The 22429-nt window shown below is 37.9% G+C and overlaps 1 protein-coding gene across 3 annotated transcripts; it reads right to left on the reverse strand.

Annotated features, from left to right (window-relative positions):
* Positions 1–3466: 3466 nt before the first annotated feature.
* FBXO9 (F-box protein 9) lies at positions 3467–22376 on the reverse strand. 3 transcript variants are annotated; one of them, XM_054629939.2, is made up of 13 exons: positions 22109–22376; positions 18290–18363; positions 17123–17281; positions 16632–16689; positions 14190–14289; positions 11003–11133; positions 9689–9803; positions 9047–9165; positions 8687–8777; positions 7565–7660; positions 6761–6854; positions 5911–6065; positions 3467–4883 (listed from the first exon to the last, which is right to left on the reverse strand). In XM_054629939.2, exons 3-13 carry the CDS (start codon positions 17267–17269, stop codon positions 4775–4777), a joined length of 1215 nt encoding a protein of 404 aa, XP_054485914.2. In that variant the 5' UTR covers positions 17270–17281; positions 18290–18363; positions 22109–22376; the 3' UTR covers positions 3467–4774. The 3 variants fall into 3 exon arrangements, with proteins under 3 accessions (XP_054485914.2, XP_054485916.2, XP_077031082.1); XM_054629941.2 differs by having other exon boundaries at positions 18290–18367; positions 22109–22247; XM_077174967.1 differs by lacking the exon at positions 17123–17281 and having other exon boundaries at positions 18290–18367; positions 22109–22247.
* Between the last annotated feature and the right edge of the window lie 53 nt (positions 22377–22429).

Below are 22429 nucleotides of genomic sequence, written 5' to 3' on the forward strand. Positions count from 1 at the left end.
TCTTCAGCTCATGGGTTTACCTCTCTGCTCTCACCGAGGCACCCCATTCATATCCATGTTTACCAGTTTTACAGGGTTTCTGGGGAGGTATTTGTTATTCCTTATTAAAGCTGTTCTAGAACAAATAGATTACTTGCACATACTGCAGGGCAGGATGTCCAAAACCCCCAAAGCATGTCTGTTTGGCCCTGGCTGGGGCCACCAACCTTGCCCCAGCAAACTTAGACTGGACAGAAATGTTCAGAGCAGGGCAGGGACTGAAATGATGACTCCTGCTTTGGGACTGTATACTCTCCTCCAAGTGGCACTTTGTTTCAGTGCATCATCCTTCATCATATAACTGTTCATATTGGCTGCCTCAGATCCCATTTGGAATCCATGATTCTGTGATTCAGATAATTAAAATCCCTCCCAAGAACTGGCCTTTCTGTTTATTCCCATTCAGCTGTGTTATTGTGAATGTCTTCCTAGTGCAGAAACATCAGGAGATGAAGGCTTGCCAGGCTAAATGTAATGTGTACCGATTGCTTGGTCCATTTCCTCTATTTTTCCTGGAATGTTCCCAAAATTTAAGTTGTAGGGGAAAATAAATATACTTAGTTTATGAAGTAGAAAGAAAAGCTTCACACTGTGGCAAGCCACCTCACGGCACTACAGCAACCGTGTGCACTGCCCCGGGAAACACAGGAAGCTGCATCCAAAGCTCTTGTTTACTACTAAGCTGCAACAAGCTGCAGGGGCAGCACTACCTCAGAAATTAAATTTAAAAAGAGGAAAAAAATCAAGCTGGCAAATTCCTTTGCCAAAAAAAAAAAAAGTTTGCAAACTAAATCTGGCAGAAAATTTGTTTTAGCAACTTCAGCAATCTCTTACCCTCATGGAAGTAGAATTAATTAAAAGTTGTTTACTTAGTGCATAAATTTAGTATGTAAATGCAGGGGTCACGGTGCTTGTATGAAAGGGGAAATTAATTCCTTCAGAAATAAAATGAGTGGAAAAAATGTCTACTCATCTTGGCCTTTCACATTAAAGAAGTATTTAATTTGGCAGGATTTAAAAGTCCTAGTTTCCTTACCTCTGCATCATATCCAGCTGTTCCTCATAGAGCATTCTGAGGCTAAATTAATAAACATCCTACAAGTATCTTCAAAAGATGTCAAAAAACTTGCAGTTGCCAAGGAAGGATGCCAATCCCCAAAGATGCAGGAATGCTGTCTTCAGAAGCAGTCATGCCCCATGATTTTTTTCTTATTCATACTCTGAACATGTGTTCCATGGAGTTGCTCTGTACTGTAAAGTTAACATGTCTTTTTCTGCCTTGAATGATAGGTACACACCAGCATGGTGCACCTTTCAAATTGGCTACACTACCAGAGCTGAAAGCAGTCCTAGCTAAAAGAGAATGCCACTTTTATATATCCTCAGAAGGTCCATTGGATAAGAGTCTTCTTTCTCTTCCCAATCTTTTGTTTCAGTCAGTTTTAGATAGGACTTCTGGCTCTAACAGTTATTTTAAAGACTCAGGAACAAGACTCTGAACAGGCCAGAGGCAAGGCAAAGGTGTTGACTGTTCCTTTTAAGCAAGAAATTATACAAATTATTTTAATAAGCAAGCTGCTAGTCTTAGCATAAAGGACAAAGCTTGAATCCAGACTGAGCAACAATTAAATGGAAATCTTTGATCTCTCTACAGGTGTTAGCAATACGAAGTAGCATAGGTAACACTAATTTCTGAAATCCAAATTTCACAAATGTATGGCAGCTTTTATGTTTTTCTCGTATTGGACCATAGAAAAAATGGTGATGCACCTCAGTACTTCAGGCATTTTAAAGCCAACACAAGTTTCCAAATACCCTGGCACACATTCCAAGGGAATTCTGAATTAAAAAAAAAAAAAAAACAAACAAAAAACCAAGCAAAACAGATTCTATTGTTCTCTTCCATTTAAGAACCTCATGTAAGCACCACACGTTTTTTATATCCTGACCAGCTTGGCTCAGGGCTATTGAGTGACTCAGGAGCTGAACTAGCAGCTGGACAATGTCTACTTGCTGGTCCCTTGCTCAGGGCACTGAATTACAGAGTCTCTTTACACAGAAGGTTTAACTGCTGCTAATCTCCAATCACACTGAGACAAATCAGTTTAACACTTGATCACCTGAGCATCTTCTCTACATGAAACAGTGCACCCTGCTGTCTTTAATTCAATGTATACAAGAGATCTACAGCTCCAAGAATTATGTTTCTGTCACCTTTTGTAGTCTCCCCTTTGATTTTTATAAGTTAACTTGTCTCAACACCTTCAGTAAACTCTTGGGAAAAATGACTGTATAGGTGCACACCTTATTCTTTTATCAAGTTACTAATACAATTAGTAAAGAACAATTTCATAGCAGTAAACTAGTTATACCAACTAATGTCATTATATGATAATTATAAGCACAATAAAACTAAATTATAAAAACATAGCCTCTAGTAATTAGAGCCCTGGACTACTGAAAAACACTATACAGAATGAAGGAAAAGCAACTAGTCACCAATTCTTTGCTGAAGCAGGTGCTATTTTAATAGCTGCACAAGAACAAACAGTAATAGTATCTGCTCCTTAACCATTTCAAAATACAGAACTAACTTGACTCTTAAATTGCTTATTGCAAGCATATTCATCACATCTCAGTCTCAGAGATAGAAGGCTCAGATAATTTTCTTGGTGAAATTCATAAAATCTCAAAATAATCATTGCTTGAGACTTCTGTTGAATCAACATCTCTATTTGTAACTAGCTATCTTTTCCTTACGCTCGGACTAATACATGGCCAAAGCAAGGAAAAACAAAAGGTCAGAAGAAGCAACTAAGTCTTGGTATGAAAAGAGTTCTGAGTTAAAAGGCTCCTCTATTACATCCAACTTACTTACTGGACAAGGCTGTACCTAAACTAATAATCACTATCACCATCTGACTCTTTTGGCAAAACTTTGACATTTCTCAGCAGGCAGAATCAGACCTTTACCTTTCACCCTCAACAAAAAGTGTAGGTAATTAACAGATTTTCCTGTTTACAAACTTTGCAGTATTTCAGAACCTCAAGCAGATATTCTAAGCAGTTGCTTTTCCTTTGAGCAATGAGAACACAATAGACTCTTTATTAAACATTCTGTTTATGAAGTGATAAGTGAAACAGCAGTCTAGGGACACAGACAAGGTCTTGTAGGCAGAGCCTTATTACAGTAGCTAGAATCATCATCAACTTTTGAGATATACACATCCTTATTGAGAACTCATGTACCTGAAAACTTCTCTACTTTTCTCATATAATCTGTAAGCAGTGTAATAAAAAGTCATTAAGAGGTTAATTCTACCTGTCAATCTGCCTGGCATGTAGTTTATGCATGGTAGTTCATAACTAATCACCATTAACTGTATGACAATAAGAATTTATTGGGAAAATAAGAAATTGCAAGGGATTGCATGTTCAAAATCATAATTTATTGATGTATTTTTTAATCATGTAGCTCCTTGCAAAGATACAGTTTATAAATTATAAAACAAGTATAGTTCTTTCCACAGCTTCCATATTTTAGTCCTGAAGTCCAGGTCAGTATTTTGAAACAAGACGGTCAAAGGTAAATTATGCAAAATGGCTTAAAAAAAAACTACAGTAAAAAGCTTCAGTTCTTCCAGGATCAAAGATACACACATAATAAGCAGCATTACAATGTCTGCACTACACCCCCAAGCGATAAATGCAGGAGAAGCAGCGTACAGTACCTGTACCAGACCTCAAGGAACACTTCATGATTAGCAGTACACAGCACCTGAACATCTACAGCAGCCTCAAAATTTATTTAGTAAAACAAATGCTCAAAGGGTTTACAGCATGTGTGGCAAGGTTATATGATGGGTTGTAGCAGGTGACAATCATGTCCAAGTGAGCCCTGCTTACCTGTGCATTCACACCAGGCCAGTGCACAAGCAGTACACACCACCATTTCACCCCTGCCCTGTGACACTGCCCAAGCAGGGCCACGTACCTGCAAACTCATCCTACAGTACAAGGGAACAACTCACTGCCTGCATCCCTCTCCCCTCCACATACATCCCGTGGAGAAGGCAGGCTCCACTGAACCCCTACCAAGATCAAATTATACTGATGACCAACTGACATCACTGCATTGGTGGGAATGTACCTCTGCAGTTAAATTTTATATTTTGTGCTTCCTCGCCGTTGATGGTTTTTCCATAAGTTTGATGTCAACAAAATGCCAGATCTTAAAGGCAAACAAAATAAGTTTAATTTAAAGAAAACATTTATTTGAAGTTCTTTTAAGTCACAGAGTTTAACAGATGACAACTTTTTCCCTTTTCACATTTCAAGTCTTCAGCAGAGACCATACACACTGTCCCATGAAGAGTGAGATTTTCCTATTGATTCCTTTTAAACGAATCAGTGTCTAGGCAGATGAAGATTCACATTTTAAGCAAACTGATTTAAAATTTTTTTTAAAAAAAACCCAACACAACAAAACAAAACTTTGTTTATCAAATTCTTATCACAGATAAAAGGTGTTTAACACTCATAAGCTTCTCAAAACAAAACTCAAAACAAAATCTCAAAACAAAATCCCAGCAATTCACAATCAAATACAACATACTGCCTTCAAGAAATTTCCCAGAATTTTAAAATGCTCCAAATATATACACATTTATAACTTAAGTGCTTATTAGCTACAACCTTTTACTCATGCAAAAGTTGTGAGAGGAGAAGGTGTTTCTTAGAGCGGCTTTTCTGAATATGCAGTAAAACTCTTCACTCGTGCAAAGAACAAAGGGGTGTACATTTTGTCAATGTCAAAAGTAGTAACAGCTGTCTCACCAGTTGATCTGCAAAGAGCATTGTAAAAGTTAAATGAGACACAAGTTGCTGTTGGAGTCCCTATGTCCCATAGTACAGTGTGTGCATCAAACTACAGTTGGAATAAAGTGTCTTTTGTAATGCCTTGTTCTGAAAGCATTTGAATTTTAGCTGAGTAACACTATACAGAATCCACTTCCACATTCATACCTAAGAAACCACTTTTTCTTTCCACTCTTATTATGAGCTCCAAGACCTGAGCAGTACAGAAACTTCATTCTGAAAAGAATGTCTGCAGTATAAATCAGGTAGGACAACACTAGATTTTACAAAAGCAATTTTTCTGTTTATGGAAGTTACCTATACTCCCAACCCCCAAGTAGTTTATTTCCTGCATTTTATATTCTCACAGCTCAATAGCTATGTTTCTATAAAAACACTGAATATTAAGAACACTGGAAGACAAGGACTAAATCCACCCTAACTGCCAACATCAAACATCTGGAAAGCTTGCCAGTAATTTGAAGTGTCAGGTGCAAGAACAGTGGTCATGGCTCCTGCCTGGCAAGTGATCAGAAGGGCTGGTCACATGCCCATATTCTGCACTGCTGAATTATATAGTTAGTAACATTAGAATTCTCACATGAAAAGTACAGACATCTTTAGTCTGCACATCCACAGTGGAAAAGATATTTATCTTAATGAATACGCACTTTCCATACCCCATCACTAACACCACATTAAGTCATTCAACCCTGACTGAGTTCTGCAATCAAACACTCTGCATAAATCCTTTAAAAATCTAAAAAGCTATAGTTACACTACTTAGGAAACTTCCTATTATCATTAAAACAGGTTACTGAAATCTTGGGATTTCTTTACATAAAAGTTCGTTACGTATTTCAAATCAGGACCAGTTACTGTTTTCACTACATTTTGTTAAAGTCACCAAAGTCTCAGACTCTACATTTTCTGTACTTAGTACTGGACAAATTAATGCCACCTTTAATTCTACAGTTTAATATCTTTCTTTGCTCTTGTTCTCCATTTACTCACCTGCAAGTGATGTGACAAGAATGATGTATCCACACAAGTTTGTTGAACCTCTGGCGCCCACTGGAGCACAACTGTAGTCCTACATGGAAACTGTGATCCGTTTCTTGAGCAGGAACTCGGCGGAAATACCTGTATTTGTGGTAATCAACTGGTTTCTGTACAGAGAAATAAGAAGTTTCATGACCTACAAAGAACACATTGTGCAACTCTTTATCCTAAGTAACTGTAGGACCAGATTGCTAAAACTCTCATACTTATAAACAAGTACTACTGTTCCTTCAAAATACATAAATGTGTATGTTAATGGTGGAAGTTTTCACAGAAAGCAAAAGAAGCATGCAGGACACCACCCAACTGTGCATAGTCACTGTAACACTTCTTACTCTTCAAAAGTTTCTCTTGACTAGCACTGTGGTCATCAGAAGAATTTTTAAGTAAGTTGATCAAATAATTCAGAGTTCAATTAACAAATACTGCTTATATAGTTTTACTAAATGTTGTGGAACATAACTGCACACAGTCAAATCTGTTCTCAGAAAATGACCTGTTCATCCTTCTTTCCCGTTAACAATGCTGACACCTAATACCACCATATATGGAAACTAAGGGGGAGAACAACTGTTTCAATTTGAACCAGGTATTTATTTGCTGTAATAAATTATTACAGATTTGGGGACAAAGGTAAGTGACATCACCATGCTTATTTATTTGTATTTTAATTTTAAACAGTTTATAAATAATTTAATTTTTTAATCTTTTGGTGTAAGGCAAATCTTTGGGTCCCTTAAAACACTCAGTCTGAGTAAAATCTTGTAAATCTATTTCTCCTCTATTCTATTTTTCTACCTACCTCTTCCTTTTTCTTCATTATTACAGCAAATACTTTGGTTTGATTGTCTGTTTCCTGGGAAAGGCGATAATGGCCAAGCAAGATTGCATCCGTTCTGGAAAGTTAAAAAGGAGGATAACGTCAAGGACATAAAAATATTCTGTCTCTCAAAAGTGTGATGTTCTTATAATAAAAGTATCAGCCATGAAACAATGACTCACTATATAGCATGATGATACAAACTATTTCTTATTTCCATTCAGTAAAGCCTAATCAATGATATTAAATGGTGAAAACATTTTGGAAACTTGCTTCTAATTTTCCCAAACAGGACAGTAAATATAAGTTAGTTAGTTCTACCTGGCCTACTGCTAAATATTTACAGATTTCTGGTGAATGGCTCAAACCTGTTTTGAAGTTGCAAATGATTTTCTATGTTTTTATATCCAAATATCAAAAAGTACTAATTGCAATATATCCCACTGAAATCTTCACTTTCATTCTGTTAAGGAAGTGTGAGAAGGCAGGCAGTAATGAAATAGTGTCTTTAAAAGGATTGTTCCATCTACTTGCCTTAAAAATTTCAAATCACATAATGACAAAGGAAATCTAATTACAATATGAGGACCCTAAAATGAAAGATACCTTTGCATAAGGATCAAAATTTTTTGTAGCTCTTAGAAGAGAATTATAAACATCTATAACACAATATAAATAACATTGTTTTGCTAAGCCAGGATATAGAAGCTTAAGACAAAAGTAAATAGAAATTGCTAGGTAAAAGCAAAATTAAAACTGCAGAGCCAAATACTTTATTTCAATAACCTTGTGTTTTTAGTCCGTAAGCGAGGAACTATAGATTGAGGATCTTCAGGAGTTGTTAGCATCATAACTTGACCATCTGGAAGGAATCTCAAATACCTGCAAAAACATAATTACTCAATGCAAACCTAGAAAATACATTCCTTTCCTGTTTTGGTTTTTTTTTTTTTTCCTGTTTGTTTGCTTTTAAAATCACAGGATGTTACCCGGAAGGATTTAGAACTTAATTGGTAATAGGATTTCAAAACACATTTCTTCACACGTAACAGAAAACAAAGGAGATCAGAAATCAAAATAGAGTTATGAATATTGAAAGAGGGAGTTATGAAGAGTTATGAAGTTTTGTCACCTCTACCAAAGCAAGGTGGCTACTCTGGCATCAAAACTGACCTCAAGTTTCTCCATTCCTGTCCACTGAGACCAATGCAACAAAATCCCAATTACTGTATCAGTATAAAATTAGTAATGTCCTATGGACTTTTTCAGGTTCTGGAACCTGATTGATTTTTACTCAAGTACTGTAAAAATGTTTGAGACTACAGCAATAGCCATCAGGTTCAATGGTTTCTATGAGCAGTTTCCAGCCTCAGAAGAAACAGCAGAATGAAACAATAAATGCTGGGAGCAGCAAGATGAACAACAAGAAAAAAAACAAGCTAAGGAAACAAATGGCAAGGCATTTACAGCAAGATGAGAAAATTCAGCCTCTTGATTTTTACAATTGATTACACATATGCTAAATGACTGCTCTTGTATAATCACATGTATTCTCTTTGCTAAATTGTGTCATGGGTTGTATCAGACTTGTAAAGGAAAAGTTGTTCAGGGAAAGAAATCTGTAGGTCAGTATTAATTGTTATAAGCCTTCAAGCTTTCACCACATGGTTTAAGTGAGCATGAAACATGCTTCTAAGCTCATTTCTAATTATCATGGAATTCTATTATTAAATCTATTATTAGATTCTATTTCTAAAACCTATTCTCAAAAAATACACATTGCTTTACACACTGTAGTCTTATTCACTTCAGTTTTCCAGAATGATTATTGTCTGTGATAGCCAGGGGTGGATTTAAAGAACTTAAAAGAGAGAAACATTTCACTCACTCATTGTACTACTGCTCTACCTGTAATATTCCACTTGGTGCCATGCTCTGTAGAAACCATCAAGAGACTGTTCTCCTTGACGTATGTATTTTGTCTTGCTGACATATACACCTACAGAAAAGGAAGATACATGAACAAAAACTAAGAATGTAAAATATTTATGATGAAAAAGCCAATAATCTAAAACTTTTGAGTATGGTTTTGTTACTTAAATACATGGAGGTTTTTATTTTCATCCCTTGCACCTTTCCCTTCTATCTGCAGATACTCGACAAATTGAAATGCACAAACTCAGATTAGGTCTAACAACATCACAAACATCAAACCCACCTGACTGTTTCTGTCACACAGTTACAACTATTTCCAAAAGTACAGCTTACCATCAAATCGAACGCGAGGCCTCTCCAGAAACATGTCCCTCCAAGACGCATATGGAAGAAGTTTATTGCAGCTCCTGCCCCATATTTTCAAACAGACTTGATGCCAGATTTCAGGATCTCTAGTGAAAACAAGAAAAAAATGACTTCCCTACATACATACATAACTTCCCTACAAACCCTGTTTAGCTTTTATATATCAAAGTAACGCTCTCTTAATTAGTTTGGATGCAAAATTTCTGGAATGAAAATAGCTCATAATTTAAAACCCTTGACTAATTTACTTCATCCTGGAGTGTTTGAAAGCTTTTTCCTCTTCCCAGTGAAACTGAGGAACAGAATGTCATTTTCATCCAAGTACAGAACCACAACACTGCAGCACCCCTGGCACGTCTCTGAGTGGCTATATGAGCATGACAACAACATTCTGGAGACTTTAAACACTAATTTACAAACAAAGTAGAACAAGTAATACTTTCTGCTAGATTTTTATTACAGTAAAGTAATCTATCTCACAATTAGTAATGTATTGAGAAACTGATTAGCACTGTCAGGAGCTTAACATGAAAATGTTCATGGGAAGGAAAAGCAGGACATACTAGTGCAAAAAAAGAAGTTTCACTCTAGATAAATTATCTACAATACCTGGCACAAATGTAAAATCCTCGACAAACAAGAGATAATTGCTCCAATGATCTCAAATCCAAGTCACTTGAAACCACCCATCGGAAAATGTACATTAGTACTTCCATAGGCAACGCTAAAGAGAGAAAAGAAATCCTTGTTAGATGCAATCTGTAAATCAATAGGTTATTTATAATTCCAGGTTTGACTTTGGACTTTTCCATTAAAAATCCTACTTACACATTGTAGCCCAATGCCAGAGAACAAAAAAAATTAACTTAAAAGGTTACTATATATTAGATATGAAGTCTATAAAGGATCCTTTTGATCCTTTTCAGCTAAACTTCTGAAGGTGATGTGATTTTAAAAAGTTTTCTTTCTGCTATAAAGAAGTCAGTAAAAAAGATATTATAACACAGGACTAGCTGGAAAGTAGAATATAAATCCAGAAAGACCAACATTGCTGCTCAAAGACACATCTCCTGATATCATTTTAGAGTAATGTCTGCAACATCTTGTCTTGACTGGTAAAAAAAGAAAATACATTTTCCCAAGTGTACAACGCACCAGCTATTAAAATAAAATAATGTTTAAAACCCTGTTTTCTTTATGTTTGGATTTACTTCACTTACTCTATTTTCTTTCCTTTGACCAGATCAAAGGAGATCAGGCCAAGATTTCAAAGTGCAACTGATAATTTAGGATGCAAAACCAAGCCATCTGTTTTTAAGAGAGATCATAGCTCATATACACTCTCTACAATTTAGATCTCATAAGGAAGTCTCAGGATAACTGTCCTAGAACTGAAGCACTGAAAGTCATTAACCTTCAAAAGACTTCCTAGCTTTGTTATTTAGTCTTTCTGACCGTGAAAACATATTTGTTGCAAAAATCTCATACAGAATCAGATGAAATCAAGAAATGTAAAGATGCATAGTCTACAAAACAATTGTTTCTTACTCACACTTAAAAATTGTAGTAATAACTGTACTTGCAAACCAAACTAAAAGAACGGGAAGGAAAACTGGAATACACTTACTTCAGCAAGTCCATTCCTAGAAGTTGCTACTTTTAAGCATGCCTCTGATCCTGAAAATCCTACTCAGAAATACTACTTGGAAAAAGCTTGTGTGATAAAGACAAGATCTTGATGAGAACAACATTTGTTTACCTAGCTGATAATGTTTTCTCCTTTGTATCTAGCTACAGAAGTAAATAAAGAGATAATGTATGCGCTTCTTCAAAGGTGAGAATGAAGGAGAGAAATGTTTTAATGAAGTGAAACATCAATATAAATTCTGCCTCTCAATTCTTACAGAGTATCTTAACTCTTACCTGAGATGTGGGTCTGGCTGACATAAACTTCAGGCTGACAAAGTTTGACTGAAGATTCCTGAAGAGTTAACTGCTGCTGGAAATCTGTCAGGAGATCTGCCATTTTGTCATCCTCTTTGCTATCCTCAACACTAGAAAAGGGGCAATGCCAACACTGTAATATTGGACAAAACATACCAACAGACGTCCTCATCTTGACATCAATCCACTGCCATACTCCCATTCAATAGAGTTGTTTCCTGTACATTTTTAAAGCAATCACATTTCATCGTACAATAAAACAACTACTGAAATATGATTAAGGTCATTAAGACATTGCTGGAATGCCTCTGAGAGTAACAACTGCGGCTTTTTCATTAAATTCCCATCCCAGTTTTTTGTTTTGTATTTCACTTTTTTATTGAAGTTACTGAAGAATTTCTTGACCTCATGAAAAGAAAAATCTTATCTTTTACTTTGTCTAAGATATGGCATATGCAGGAAATAAAGTGTCGTTAAATGAAAGTTGTATTTTGTAATCCTTCTCATGATGTAAGATATTGGAAACAATTAAGGATTATTTTCCACACTCGTGCTATTCACTAAAGAGTGATCCTTGGTGGGTGTATTCAACAGTAATGAAGGAAAACTACTTTTGTACCTATTCTGTAAACAGGCAGAAATAATAAATTTCAGGAGCCAGAACAAGATAGCAGAACATAAACAACAAGCTTGCTACTCATCAGTAAATTTGAAGGATTACTAAGTGATAAAAGAACATTACCACATTAATAAAAGAAATCTAAATTTAAGTTGTATATCACAATATGATCTTTTAATAGCTGCCTGCTTGCTTGTCCCAAATAACCAGAAACGACACAAAACTCCTTGAGCACATCACAAACCACCTTATGTTCCCTGACTTGGTATACCGGCTAATTAAGAAATCTTACAGTCACTTTTTAATACTGTTCAATTCTACTCTAAATAAGCTACTAAAATGAGTTGAGAATATAAGCAAGCAACTGGTAGACCTACCAATGGGTTTTGAAGTATCATAGAGAAGACAATTATGTTTGGGCCTGTCCTAAGACAACAGTAAGAAGTTGCACTGAACATACCTTCCTTTATTTTGATGAATATGATGGTCAGTCCCAGTACCTACAGGCCACACTGTAAACTGGTTTTTCAAATCTAATTGTGTAATCTGTTTTTTCTCATCAAGACTGTATGAAACACCTACAACAGTAATTTGAAAAGCACAAACTAAAATCTCTCCCAAGAAATACATCTCTACAAGTACTGCTTTTAAAGAGCAGAGTAACAGTTGAGACTAAGGGTTGTTTTTCCCTCACTGCCACAAACTGCTTGGAACAGTACAGCAACATTTAAAAAACTAAATAAAAATCTACAGAATTGTAGAATCATTTAGGTTGGAAAAGACCTCTGAGATCATCAAGACCAACCATTCACCCGGCACTAAACCATGTCCCTAACTGTCACATGTCACATCTTTTAAATACCTCCAGGCATGGTGACTCAACCTCTTTCTGGGCACTCTGCTCAAGCACTTGACAACCCTTTCTGTGAAGACTTTTTCCCAATATTCACTCCAAAGCACACCCTGAGGCCATTTCTTCTTGTCCTGTCGCTTGTTATTTGGGAGAAGAGACCAACCCCTATGTCAATACAAACTCCTTTCAGGTGGTTGTAGAAAACAGTAAGATCTCCCCTGAGCCTCCTTTTCTCCAGGCTAAACACCCCCAGCTCCCTCAGCTGCTCCTCACAGCCCTTGTGCTCCAGACCCTCCACCAGCTCCACTGCCCTTCCCTGGACTCACTCCAGCCCCTCAATGTCTTGCTCACAGTGAGGGGCCCAGAACTGGACCCAGCACTGGAGGTGTGGCCCCAGCAGTGCTGAGTACAGGGGGACAATCCCTGCCCTGCTCCTGCTGGCCACACTCTTGCTGAGACAGGCCAGGATGTATGAGCCTTCCTGGCCACCTGGGCTCACACACTGGCTCATGTTCAGCCACTGTCCTATCAAGCAGGACCCCACGGTCCTCTTCCATCAGGCAGCTTTCCAGCCACTCTGTCCCCAGCTTGTAGCTCTGCATGGGGTTGTGGTGACCCAAGCACAGGATCCAGTACTTGGCCTTGCTGAAATTCACACAATTGGCCTTGGCTCATTTATCAAGAATATCCAGATCTCTCTGCAGAGCCTTCCCACCCTCCAGAAGGACTGCTCCTGCTCAACTTCAGGTCAGAGAGTCTTAACAGAGTAGAGAAAATGATGCTAAAGTAAGAAAATAATCCTATAAAAACCAAGGTTTTTACATGACTGTAGCACATGATCCAGTAGTTTTCCTAGTGCACAAATGCACAGCAAAGATTTCATGCCAGCAACACATTCAGATATGAAACTAATGGATGGAAATAAAGCACTTAGCTCATCCTGCACTCTTTTATATTAAGTCAACAGCTGCATTGGAGCTGTACGTCCTGGGGCAACAAGACTGAGCTAGTAATACAACAGTGACACAGTTGTGCTTTCCTTTTTCATTCTCCATGTTAAAACTCTGGATTTTTTGATGCAGCTATCAGGAGCACCAAGAGCTGCTATGAGTAAGCAAGAATTTGGGAAGCTGTTCCATAAGCTTGTCTACGTTAGGCTGCAGGGGCTGGAACAGAAGTTGTGGCCCCCTTAAACACAAGTCTTGGGCTCAAGTTAGGGCAGCCTTAAGTCACTGCACAAAGACTAGACTACTCAGATTGCCATCTCTGAGCTTCTAAACCTATTGCTCTACTGAAAATGCTCTTGTTTGGCTGTGTTGGCACAGAACAGATTATTCCTTTGCTTAATTAAGATGCCTATTTTATTAGTATGAAGCTTTAACTAATTAATCTTTTTGTCATCTGAAAATTTGTATATCATCCTAAATCTGAAATCAAAAATCAAAATAGTGACTAATGCTTTTTTTTATTAAGTAACACCATAACTATTTGTAATCCTTTGCCCTGACATTAGCTAGCTCCAAACAAGCTTGTTACTGCCTTTGGAAAATATAGTCTACTCAAGTGAGAGTGAGTTTTCCAGATACTGAGAGACTTACAACTGCATATTACAGCAGAATATTGATATCCTTCAGATAAAAAAATGTAATGTTTTAGTACTCCTATGCACTTAATTAGTAAAATTTCATACTCACCACCTCTTTCCAACTCCATCACCATCTGGGGACCGTGTATAGGTGATCTTAAACTCTATATCAGGTACAAGCTGCATGGCTAGACGATAAAACTTGATGGCTGAAAATAAAGGTTTAATGTTCAAACATATCCAATGTCCATACTAGCTTATCAAAGCAAAGACTATTTTCAGAGAGATAGTTTTGCCTAAAAGCACTAAAAATGTGGAAAATGCCTTTGCCTAGGCAAGCTTGTTCAGTCTAAACTGCTAGGTTTAAATTCAATACAGAAGACAGGAACATTAAAGACCTGTTTTCAAAACTAAAAACCTCATGTACTTTTTCAGAATAAAGAGTTAGCTCAGCTTTTACAGATTTACCTTAATTACCACAAATTCAACTATGGAGTTGAAAATTTTACACTAGAACATTACGAACTCCTGATGTTGTTTGGTGCCTGGCACTTGCAAAGATTTCCCAGAGAAAGAGGTTCAAGAACATCATTGTGGCAACAAACTTATTTAAGCTGCAGAATGTCTTCCTACTGAGTCAGCTACGTGAATCCTTCTTAATTTAAATTAATTTGATGTATGCACATTCAATCTATTTTAATACTAGTAGTGAAATCATGTATGCATGTATATGTTTCTTTGTATTCTGACATAGTGATACCAAGATCAGAGGGCAATTCTTCTTTAGCTTGGACTCTTAAAACCAAAACTCAAATAGAACATCAGTCAGTGTGGAGCTCAGAATTTGTCTGATGAGTCTGAGAAACTTGAGTTTGGGACTAGTAAATGTTCCTATTTCCTTGAGTTCATGACTGACAAATAGTATCCTCTGGCAGTTAAGGATTGGAAATACCAGGAGCCAGCTAAATAGAGAGCAGTCTCAACTTTAGCATTTCATCCTGCAGACAAGGCCTCTGCTGTACTTAAGCAAGAACAAGCTGCAGCACATAACTGTCTCACAAACATCAGGAATCAGCAGATTTCAGAAGCAGGTTTAGATTCTGGTGACCTGGGCCAGGTCAGCAAATAAAAGCCTGGTCTGAAAACAGATGTCCCAACATGTGCTCAGTAATATATCTGTGTCTGGCATAGGACTGTGCCCCTAAGGTCTCATATATCATATAGATCTAAACTAAAAACCTCATGTACTTTTTCAGAATAAGGAGTTAGATCATATAGATCTATGTGTAGAAATAGTTCAGTTTAGTTTCTCTGAGTTTTGAATCAAATTCAATTGAAAAAGATGAATTCACATTCATGCAATCCAGATGTCTGAAACACTTTTGTGACTGGAACTGTTAGATATTAGTATTTCTTTCCTGCTTTTTAGTTTTAGGTTTTTTGTTCTGACATTATTTTTTAGTGTGCATTTAATCCTTTACCAAACACCCACCATATCTTAGCCTAAAGTAATCTTGCCCTGTAAAAACACGTAACAAATTAGAAATTGAGACAACTGATTTTATTAACTACAGGGGCCTCATATTTCTCTCAGTTAATATGAGATATGAAACAACAACCAGAACTCCCTTGAAAATGAAGGAAAAATTCCCATGGTGAAGTGAAAATTTTGTATTCAGCAAGTGGCTGAGTTCAGGAGCTTCCAGAGTTCTCTGAGATTTCTGTATCTTAACTTATTTTGCACCTGCACTTTAAACACAGTGGCCAAGCCCTCTGGTGGATGAGCAGGATGGCACATATATTCTGCTTTGCTTTCTTTCTCATGTGAAAGAACCAGAAAATTGGTATCTCCACTACTGACCTACAGGACTTGGAAGTTAGAACAGTCTTCTTACTCTCTAGACTCTGAAAACTAAATATAAGAAAAAAAGACTTTGAATTTCCATTTTTACTAGTGCTGATAGCAAGAGTGCAGGTAAGCAAGCTAAGCACCTTAAATATTTTCTGACAAACCTCAGACTACCAGATTTGAATGTTCATTGCCAGAATTCTTGAAAAAGCTATTTAGCATGCTGTGTTAATAAAAAAAAAAAAAAAAAAAAAAAAACAAACAAAACCCCCCAAACCCAAAGAGCCCTCTCCAAAAAGAGAAAAGACCAAAACACTCACACAACCAAACAAAAAAGCATTAAAGCAGTAGATTTGTTCACAGCAGAATGATGAGAACTGTGAGCACAGGAATTAGTTTATTGCCTTGATTAATTATTATCCTAATTTCAAGTTGCAGAAGTCACATAAAGAGGCATTCTAAGATACTGTTATATTGCCTGAAAGAAATTCCTTCCTTGATGTCATTTTTACTTTACCTCAACCTTAGAACTGATATGATGGTTCCTTCTATAGCATGTTTGTTTGCTTATCTGAACGATGGAGCTCTCAAACCACTGTTAGCCCATAGTTTAGGTTCAATGGCACAATGAAGATTTGCCCATAAATCACAGGTGTTAAATTTCTCTACAATAAGGGTGTTCATTGTAGACTTTCATATTACCTTCATAAAGGGCCCCATTTCGTTCTTCTTCCACTGCCTTCAGGAAAAGTTCTTTTGCCTGCACAATAAATTACACAGAGCAGTTCTTTAACTCCTTATAAATACAAGTGCAACATCACTTGACTTAGAATTATTTTTGATCTTACCTACTGTACCTATGACAGAGATACCAAAATAAGTCCATAGAGAAGACATACTCATGTGCTACAAGACATAAGATGACTGAAATTCCCAGTTAACAAACTATCTGTATTCCTGCTGCTCACCCCTTACATACAGTCTTTCAGAAAGCAGATTGTGAAGGTGACACCAAGGCAAGCATAAAGACTAGAAAAATCACTGTAGGATTATGTAGACATTAGTATGGAGATAACGAGATAATAACCTCTGTTGTTTCTCCAGATTTAATTCAGCATTAGCTTTTAGAAAAGTTAAAGTGGAACAGTAATACAGACAAATAGAACCACAATGTTATGCATATTTTTCTGTACCTTTTCCTCTTTTGCTATCTCCTGTTTTCCCCTAGCATCGACAGATTTTAGTCCAGGTTCTCTTGATGATGCTCTGCACGGCAGAGGTTCCAACCCACTAGAACTCACACCTGGGGAAAGCTCAAACATCCACTGAGCTCTGAACATCTGGAGCTCTGCCTAAAAAACATGATTAATTCTACATAGTATCACATATTCAGACAGTATATCTTCTGAGGAGAAATTATAAAGTACAAACACAAAAAAGAATTTCAAAACTATGTTTTCCAAGTCTTGATGGCTTCAGTGAATTTAGGCACAGAAAGTCAGCAGTTATTTTACGGTAAATTAAAACAAAAAAGTGCACAAGTACTTGTTCAGTCTCCTTCAATAACAGAAGTGCTTTTTTCTGGACTGCTCACCTCAGAAGAAAAACTGGTGTTTCAAGAAGTGCTTGTTAGTACTACGGTTATGACCTAAGATTCCACAGAAAAATGATCTTTTCTGTGATGTGATCTTTTCTCCAGATGTGATCATGTTTGTTCTTGTTCATGTAGAATTATCATAAGCAATAAATCAATTAGCTCTTAATATTAAAATTTAGAAAATCCAGGTTTTTGTACACAAGCATTCTAAGCTATCTAACATTCAAGATGTTAATTTATATAATATACAAGTAAGACCTTACTTCTTTCTCTTTTAAAAAGTATGGACTATGCTCTGTGAAATAATACAAGTTGCAATTCCTGTCATGCCTTTTTTGGAGCACCTTTGAAGTTACACCTTACAGGTCTCTTGCAATCAGCACAACTCCTGGGGAGCACCTACACAGAAATCTAGTCTTGTAGGAGAACACACTTTTCTACTACACTGCTTTTATCAGCTTTCTGGTCCAGTAGAAAGTGACAAGTTAAACTGGAATTTGATCACAGAAATTGCTGTCCAAGTTCCACAGCTCTTTGAAGAAATTCCAGATCTGTCACAAGCTTTCTTTTCATCTACACAGATAGCTGAAGACTGAATCTGACACTTGGAACACAATGCAAAGTTTATCTCACTTTTGGAGGGGCAGGAAGATTAAGCATTTGTCAGATCAACAAATGTGTGGTAAACAGATGAAGATAAGTGATGCAGTTTAAATCAAAGCAGTACTATGTTTGTAAAAACCCACTAGCATGAGAGACATACCTGAAGATTTGTTTCACCAGATCTTTCACTGTCATCAGTTCTTACCAAATCAGCGTGACAATCTTCTTCAGCTTCTGCCTAGTAAAGAGCAGTCAAATCTCATTACAGGGTCTGCATAAGTCCCTACAGCACATTCACAAAGAACAACTGTCATGGACACACATTAAAAAAAGAATTAAGCATACTTCCCTTTTGATGATAAAAATTAATTTTAAAACTAATGAGATCATGAGTACTTCCATATTAAAGAAGTTCATATTCAATGAAGATGGGTTTTGCATTTTAATCCAACACAGATTAGTTGTGTATCACTTGAAGCCTTCCATGCTGCAATACACCAGCATACCTGACTAAATACACTGTCTGTGTCAAAGCACAGAGCAAAAGCTTCAGTATTAAAAAATAATGTCCTTTGTCCAACAAATTAAAATTTAATCACTATCTTCTCATTGTAAAGATAACCAGTAGTTTTGATTTGTTTAATATTTGCAAGAGCACAAAAGTGCTTTGAATTAACAACAGATAGTTTACATATACATGTGAAACTAAACAAGAAATGTACTGGAAAATAAAATAAAAAGCTAGCATGAGAGCTTGACATTTGGCTTTATTTACAGTACAGCTGTGAGACAGGTTAAACAAATAAAACCTGAAATAAGACCTTTGCCTAAACCTAACATGGCTCTACATAGGAAGTTAAGCTAGCTAGTTTAAGAGAAAAACTTAAAAATATGCAAATTATTATAGTGAAATATATTAAGATTTATGGAGTCTATACTAAAACAAAGTAACACTAATTCTGAGCATTAATGAGAAGCCACTACAATGACAATAGCAAGATACCAGTAAGGGGGAAAAAACACCTCAAAATCTCAACTAAGACATTTGTTTAAGGTTCTTCCTGCAGCTGAAGCAAACCAGATTTTCTAACATTCTGCACTGAAATTCACATCTAGAGTTCTGCAAGTAGATAATGCAAAGTGAGATTACAAGCAGGCAAACCTAACATTAAGATTATCACAACTACTTAAAAAAGTTTTATTTCCCACTCCTTCCTATTGTACTCAGTACTCAGAGACTTGAAGTGACATTCTGTCAGTGAGATTCTACCAAGCTCTCAAAAAGAAATCTCTACCTCCTGCACAGTCAAAGTGCAGAAATCAAAGCATTCTCGTACTCAGAAAATTTATACCACTTTTAGAGCACTTGGAAGTTCAGATCAAACTACAGACTACCAAACGTGATGGGAAGGCAACCTTTAATCTCTCTGTCTTGGTGACAAGCACCTCCCTGGAGTTAGCACATGTCTTCAGATTCCCCAACAACCATAAACATACTGGTTTGTCATTTCTAAAAGTGCTTTCACTGAGGTTTCAGATAATTTATCATTTACAATTGACAGACATGGTTGGTTGGCTGAAGATAAACAGATATTCAATCTACTTCTGCATTCTCATTTTTAATTTCCGTACATTTTTCATTTCCCAGTAGAGGAAACAGGTGAGCCAGAACACTATAAAACAGTAGTGGCATTAAATCTCAGCAAGAAGTAAATAACTTGGAAATTTAATGGGCTTTGATTCCAGAATTTAATTGCAGGCAGTTAATGCCCTATGAGTTGCGACAGTCCTACCACATTATTAGCATCCAGGAGTATTTTGTTGGCCAAGCAGAGCCAGCCTAGGAATGAGCTAGCTCTGAAATGGGTGTCTGTAAGTGCATTATTATGGCAGTGGGCTGACAGAAATAAGGCTTATTCTGTCTGTGCAGAGTGCAAGTCTTCTGGTTTGCAGCTGAATTATGTCCAGGCAGCTCTCCAGTCTGGGCAGAATAAGCCTGGTTTTATCTGCAAAACGCAGAAATTAGCAATTTCTGAACTAAATCAACACACTATCTTCTCGTGCATAAAGCCACGCCCATTAAAACCTTTAACTCCTGAAGTCTGTAAACAAACTGATTTAAGCTTTGAAACTGCTTAGAAGGTTAGGAAGCTGGATGAAGTTTACCTCATTCAAAAACCTTATATTTCACTAATCTGCTCAACTCTTGATTTTCAACCCCTCCTCTCCATTCAGCTGCTCTATTTCTTCATTTCTGAGTCACAGTCAGACATGGTAGTGGACCAACTGCATCCAAAATGTCATTTAATGCTCTTTGAAACTTAAATATGCTCTCAATTCAAACCAAAAATACTATGAAGACCTGGCCTACAGTCTAAAAATTGTCAAAAACCATCATGAAATTGATTACAACCGAAGTGTTGTCATTACCTTCCCTATACTGTACGCATGTGTGATCTGCAATCTCTCATATCAAAGGTCTGTCTTGTGGCAGTAGTAGCAGCCTAAATGGCCAGCCCTCTGAACTTACTGGTAAAGCAGTGAATTCATTACTACTGCATAGGAATGAGCTGGAAAACTGATGTCTATTAACAACCTTCCACTATTTATCTGACCTGCTGAAACCCTATGATTTTGCTGGGACAAGTGAGTAAACACAGGTACTGTGAAGCAAGGACCTTCACCAGCAGACAGCTCATGAGATCACACCTAAAGCACTTCACAACGTGCACAAATTGGCTCATTGCCCCCACTCTGAGAATACTTGTGTTATAGTTTCTAAAATTCACAGAACACTGCTCTAACAGCTACTTAGGGGATAAATCTAGATAGTTCATCGTTGTGCGGCTGGCCTTTCTCCTGATACAAGTCAGCTGTCACATGGAACAGTGACTTCATGCTGACTGAAAGGAAGACATCATACTGTGTACTGGCTGATTGGCTTGGTTAATTTTCCATGAGGAAAGTAGTAGTCTATCAAACCACCAAAAGGTAATATGGCAAAAGTAAACACCTGCTTTAGACAGCAACTCATAAGAAATGAAGTCAGCTGAGTAGATTCAATTCTGATTTGCTTGCAAAGCTTTAGAGACCATTTGCCAAATGCAGAACTAGTTTATTTGCACAGTTCAGTTTTGTCTTGCAATCAATAATTGCATGCTGATTTCCTCAGAGTACATTAACCGCCCACTAAACTGTCTGTAACGTCAGGACCTTTAATAATTCTCATCTCTGTTTCAGCAAAATAAAACCAAGATCAGAAACAGCTGGAAGCTGAGTGTCACCAGTTGAACAGGGCTGTGTTATGTGTGAACCATACAGAACTCAGGGAGGAGCAAGCACGGCAAAGCAAAACAGTGACTGCCAGCTAACATTCCTCTTGGTTTTATAAAAAAAATGAGAAAGCCACCCTATTTTTCTGTAAATGTGGTAGAAATAACAGTGTTCAAAACCAAGAGTTTTTATAACCATGGTGAGACATTTTAACAGGTCCTGTGTGATAGAAATGGTTTAACTTTGAATGATCGAGTTCTCATCATGGATACTTGAATCCATATTGAGGCGCAGTCAATAAAGCAATGCCGAACCAAAGAGTATTTCTGATATGTTAAATGACAAACTCAGCTCGAGTGCCTGGCCCATTGAGTCCTTTAAATTACTGAGTGACTTTATGCCACCGCATTTTTGATGGAAGAAAGGGAAAGAAGGGCACGCTCCCCTGTAATGACACAGGGATTTTGTTCACGCGTTCCTACGGAGGGCTAGATCGCTCCAGAACCAAGCAGCCCCACTCATCAAAACCCTCTGCGGGATCACGGCACGTTTCCCACATGCATCGCCCGTGCCCGGGGGCGGGCAGGGCAGGGCAGCCTGCCAGCAATTCGGCCAGGGGGCCGCTCCCACGCACGCCCCCCTCGTCCTGCTCCCGCCCGGCCGTCCCTGCACGGCAGCCGAGCCCCCGCCGCCCGGGCCCGCTCACCATGCTGCCGACGCGCGGGCGGCGCTGTCCCGTCCCGGGGGCTCTGCTCCCCCGCTTGGTCCGTGTGTCCTCCCTGCCCGCGAGGGGCACTTAGCAGAGTTCTCGGTCGGAGAAGCGCACCACGCAGCGGGAGTCCCTGCGGGCCCTGCGGACGGCAGCCATCTTCCCGGCGAGCAGGGCCGGCGGCGGGAGCGGCGGGACACGGCCCGGGCGAACCCGCCAGGTCAGAGCGCCGCCTCCCGCGCGGGCCGCTACGACGCGCGACCGCACAGACTCCCCGTCCCAGAACGCACCGCGGCCCGTGCCGCCTCTGCCGCCCGC

This window comes from Agelaius phoeniceus, chromosome 3 (assembly GCF_051311805.1).
Source record: "Agelaius phoeniceus isolate bAgePho1 chromosome 3, bAgePho1.hap1, whole genome shotgun sequence".
NCBI classification, from domain to species: domain Eukaryota; kingdom Metazoa; phylum Chordata; class Aves; order Passeriformes; family Icteridae; genus Agelaius; species Agelaius phoeniceus.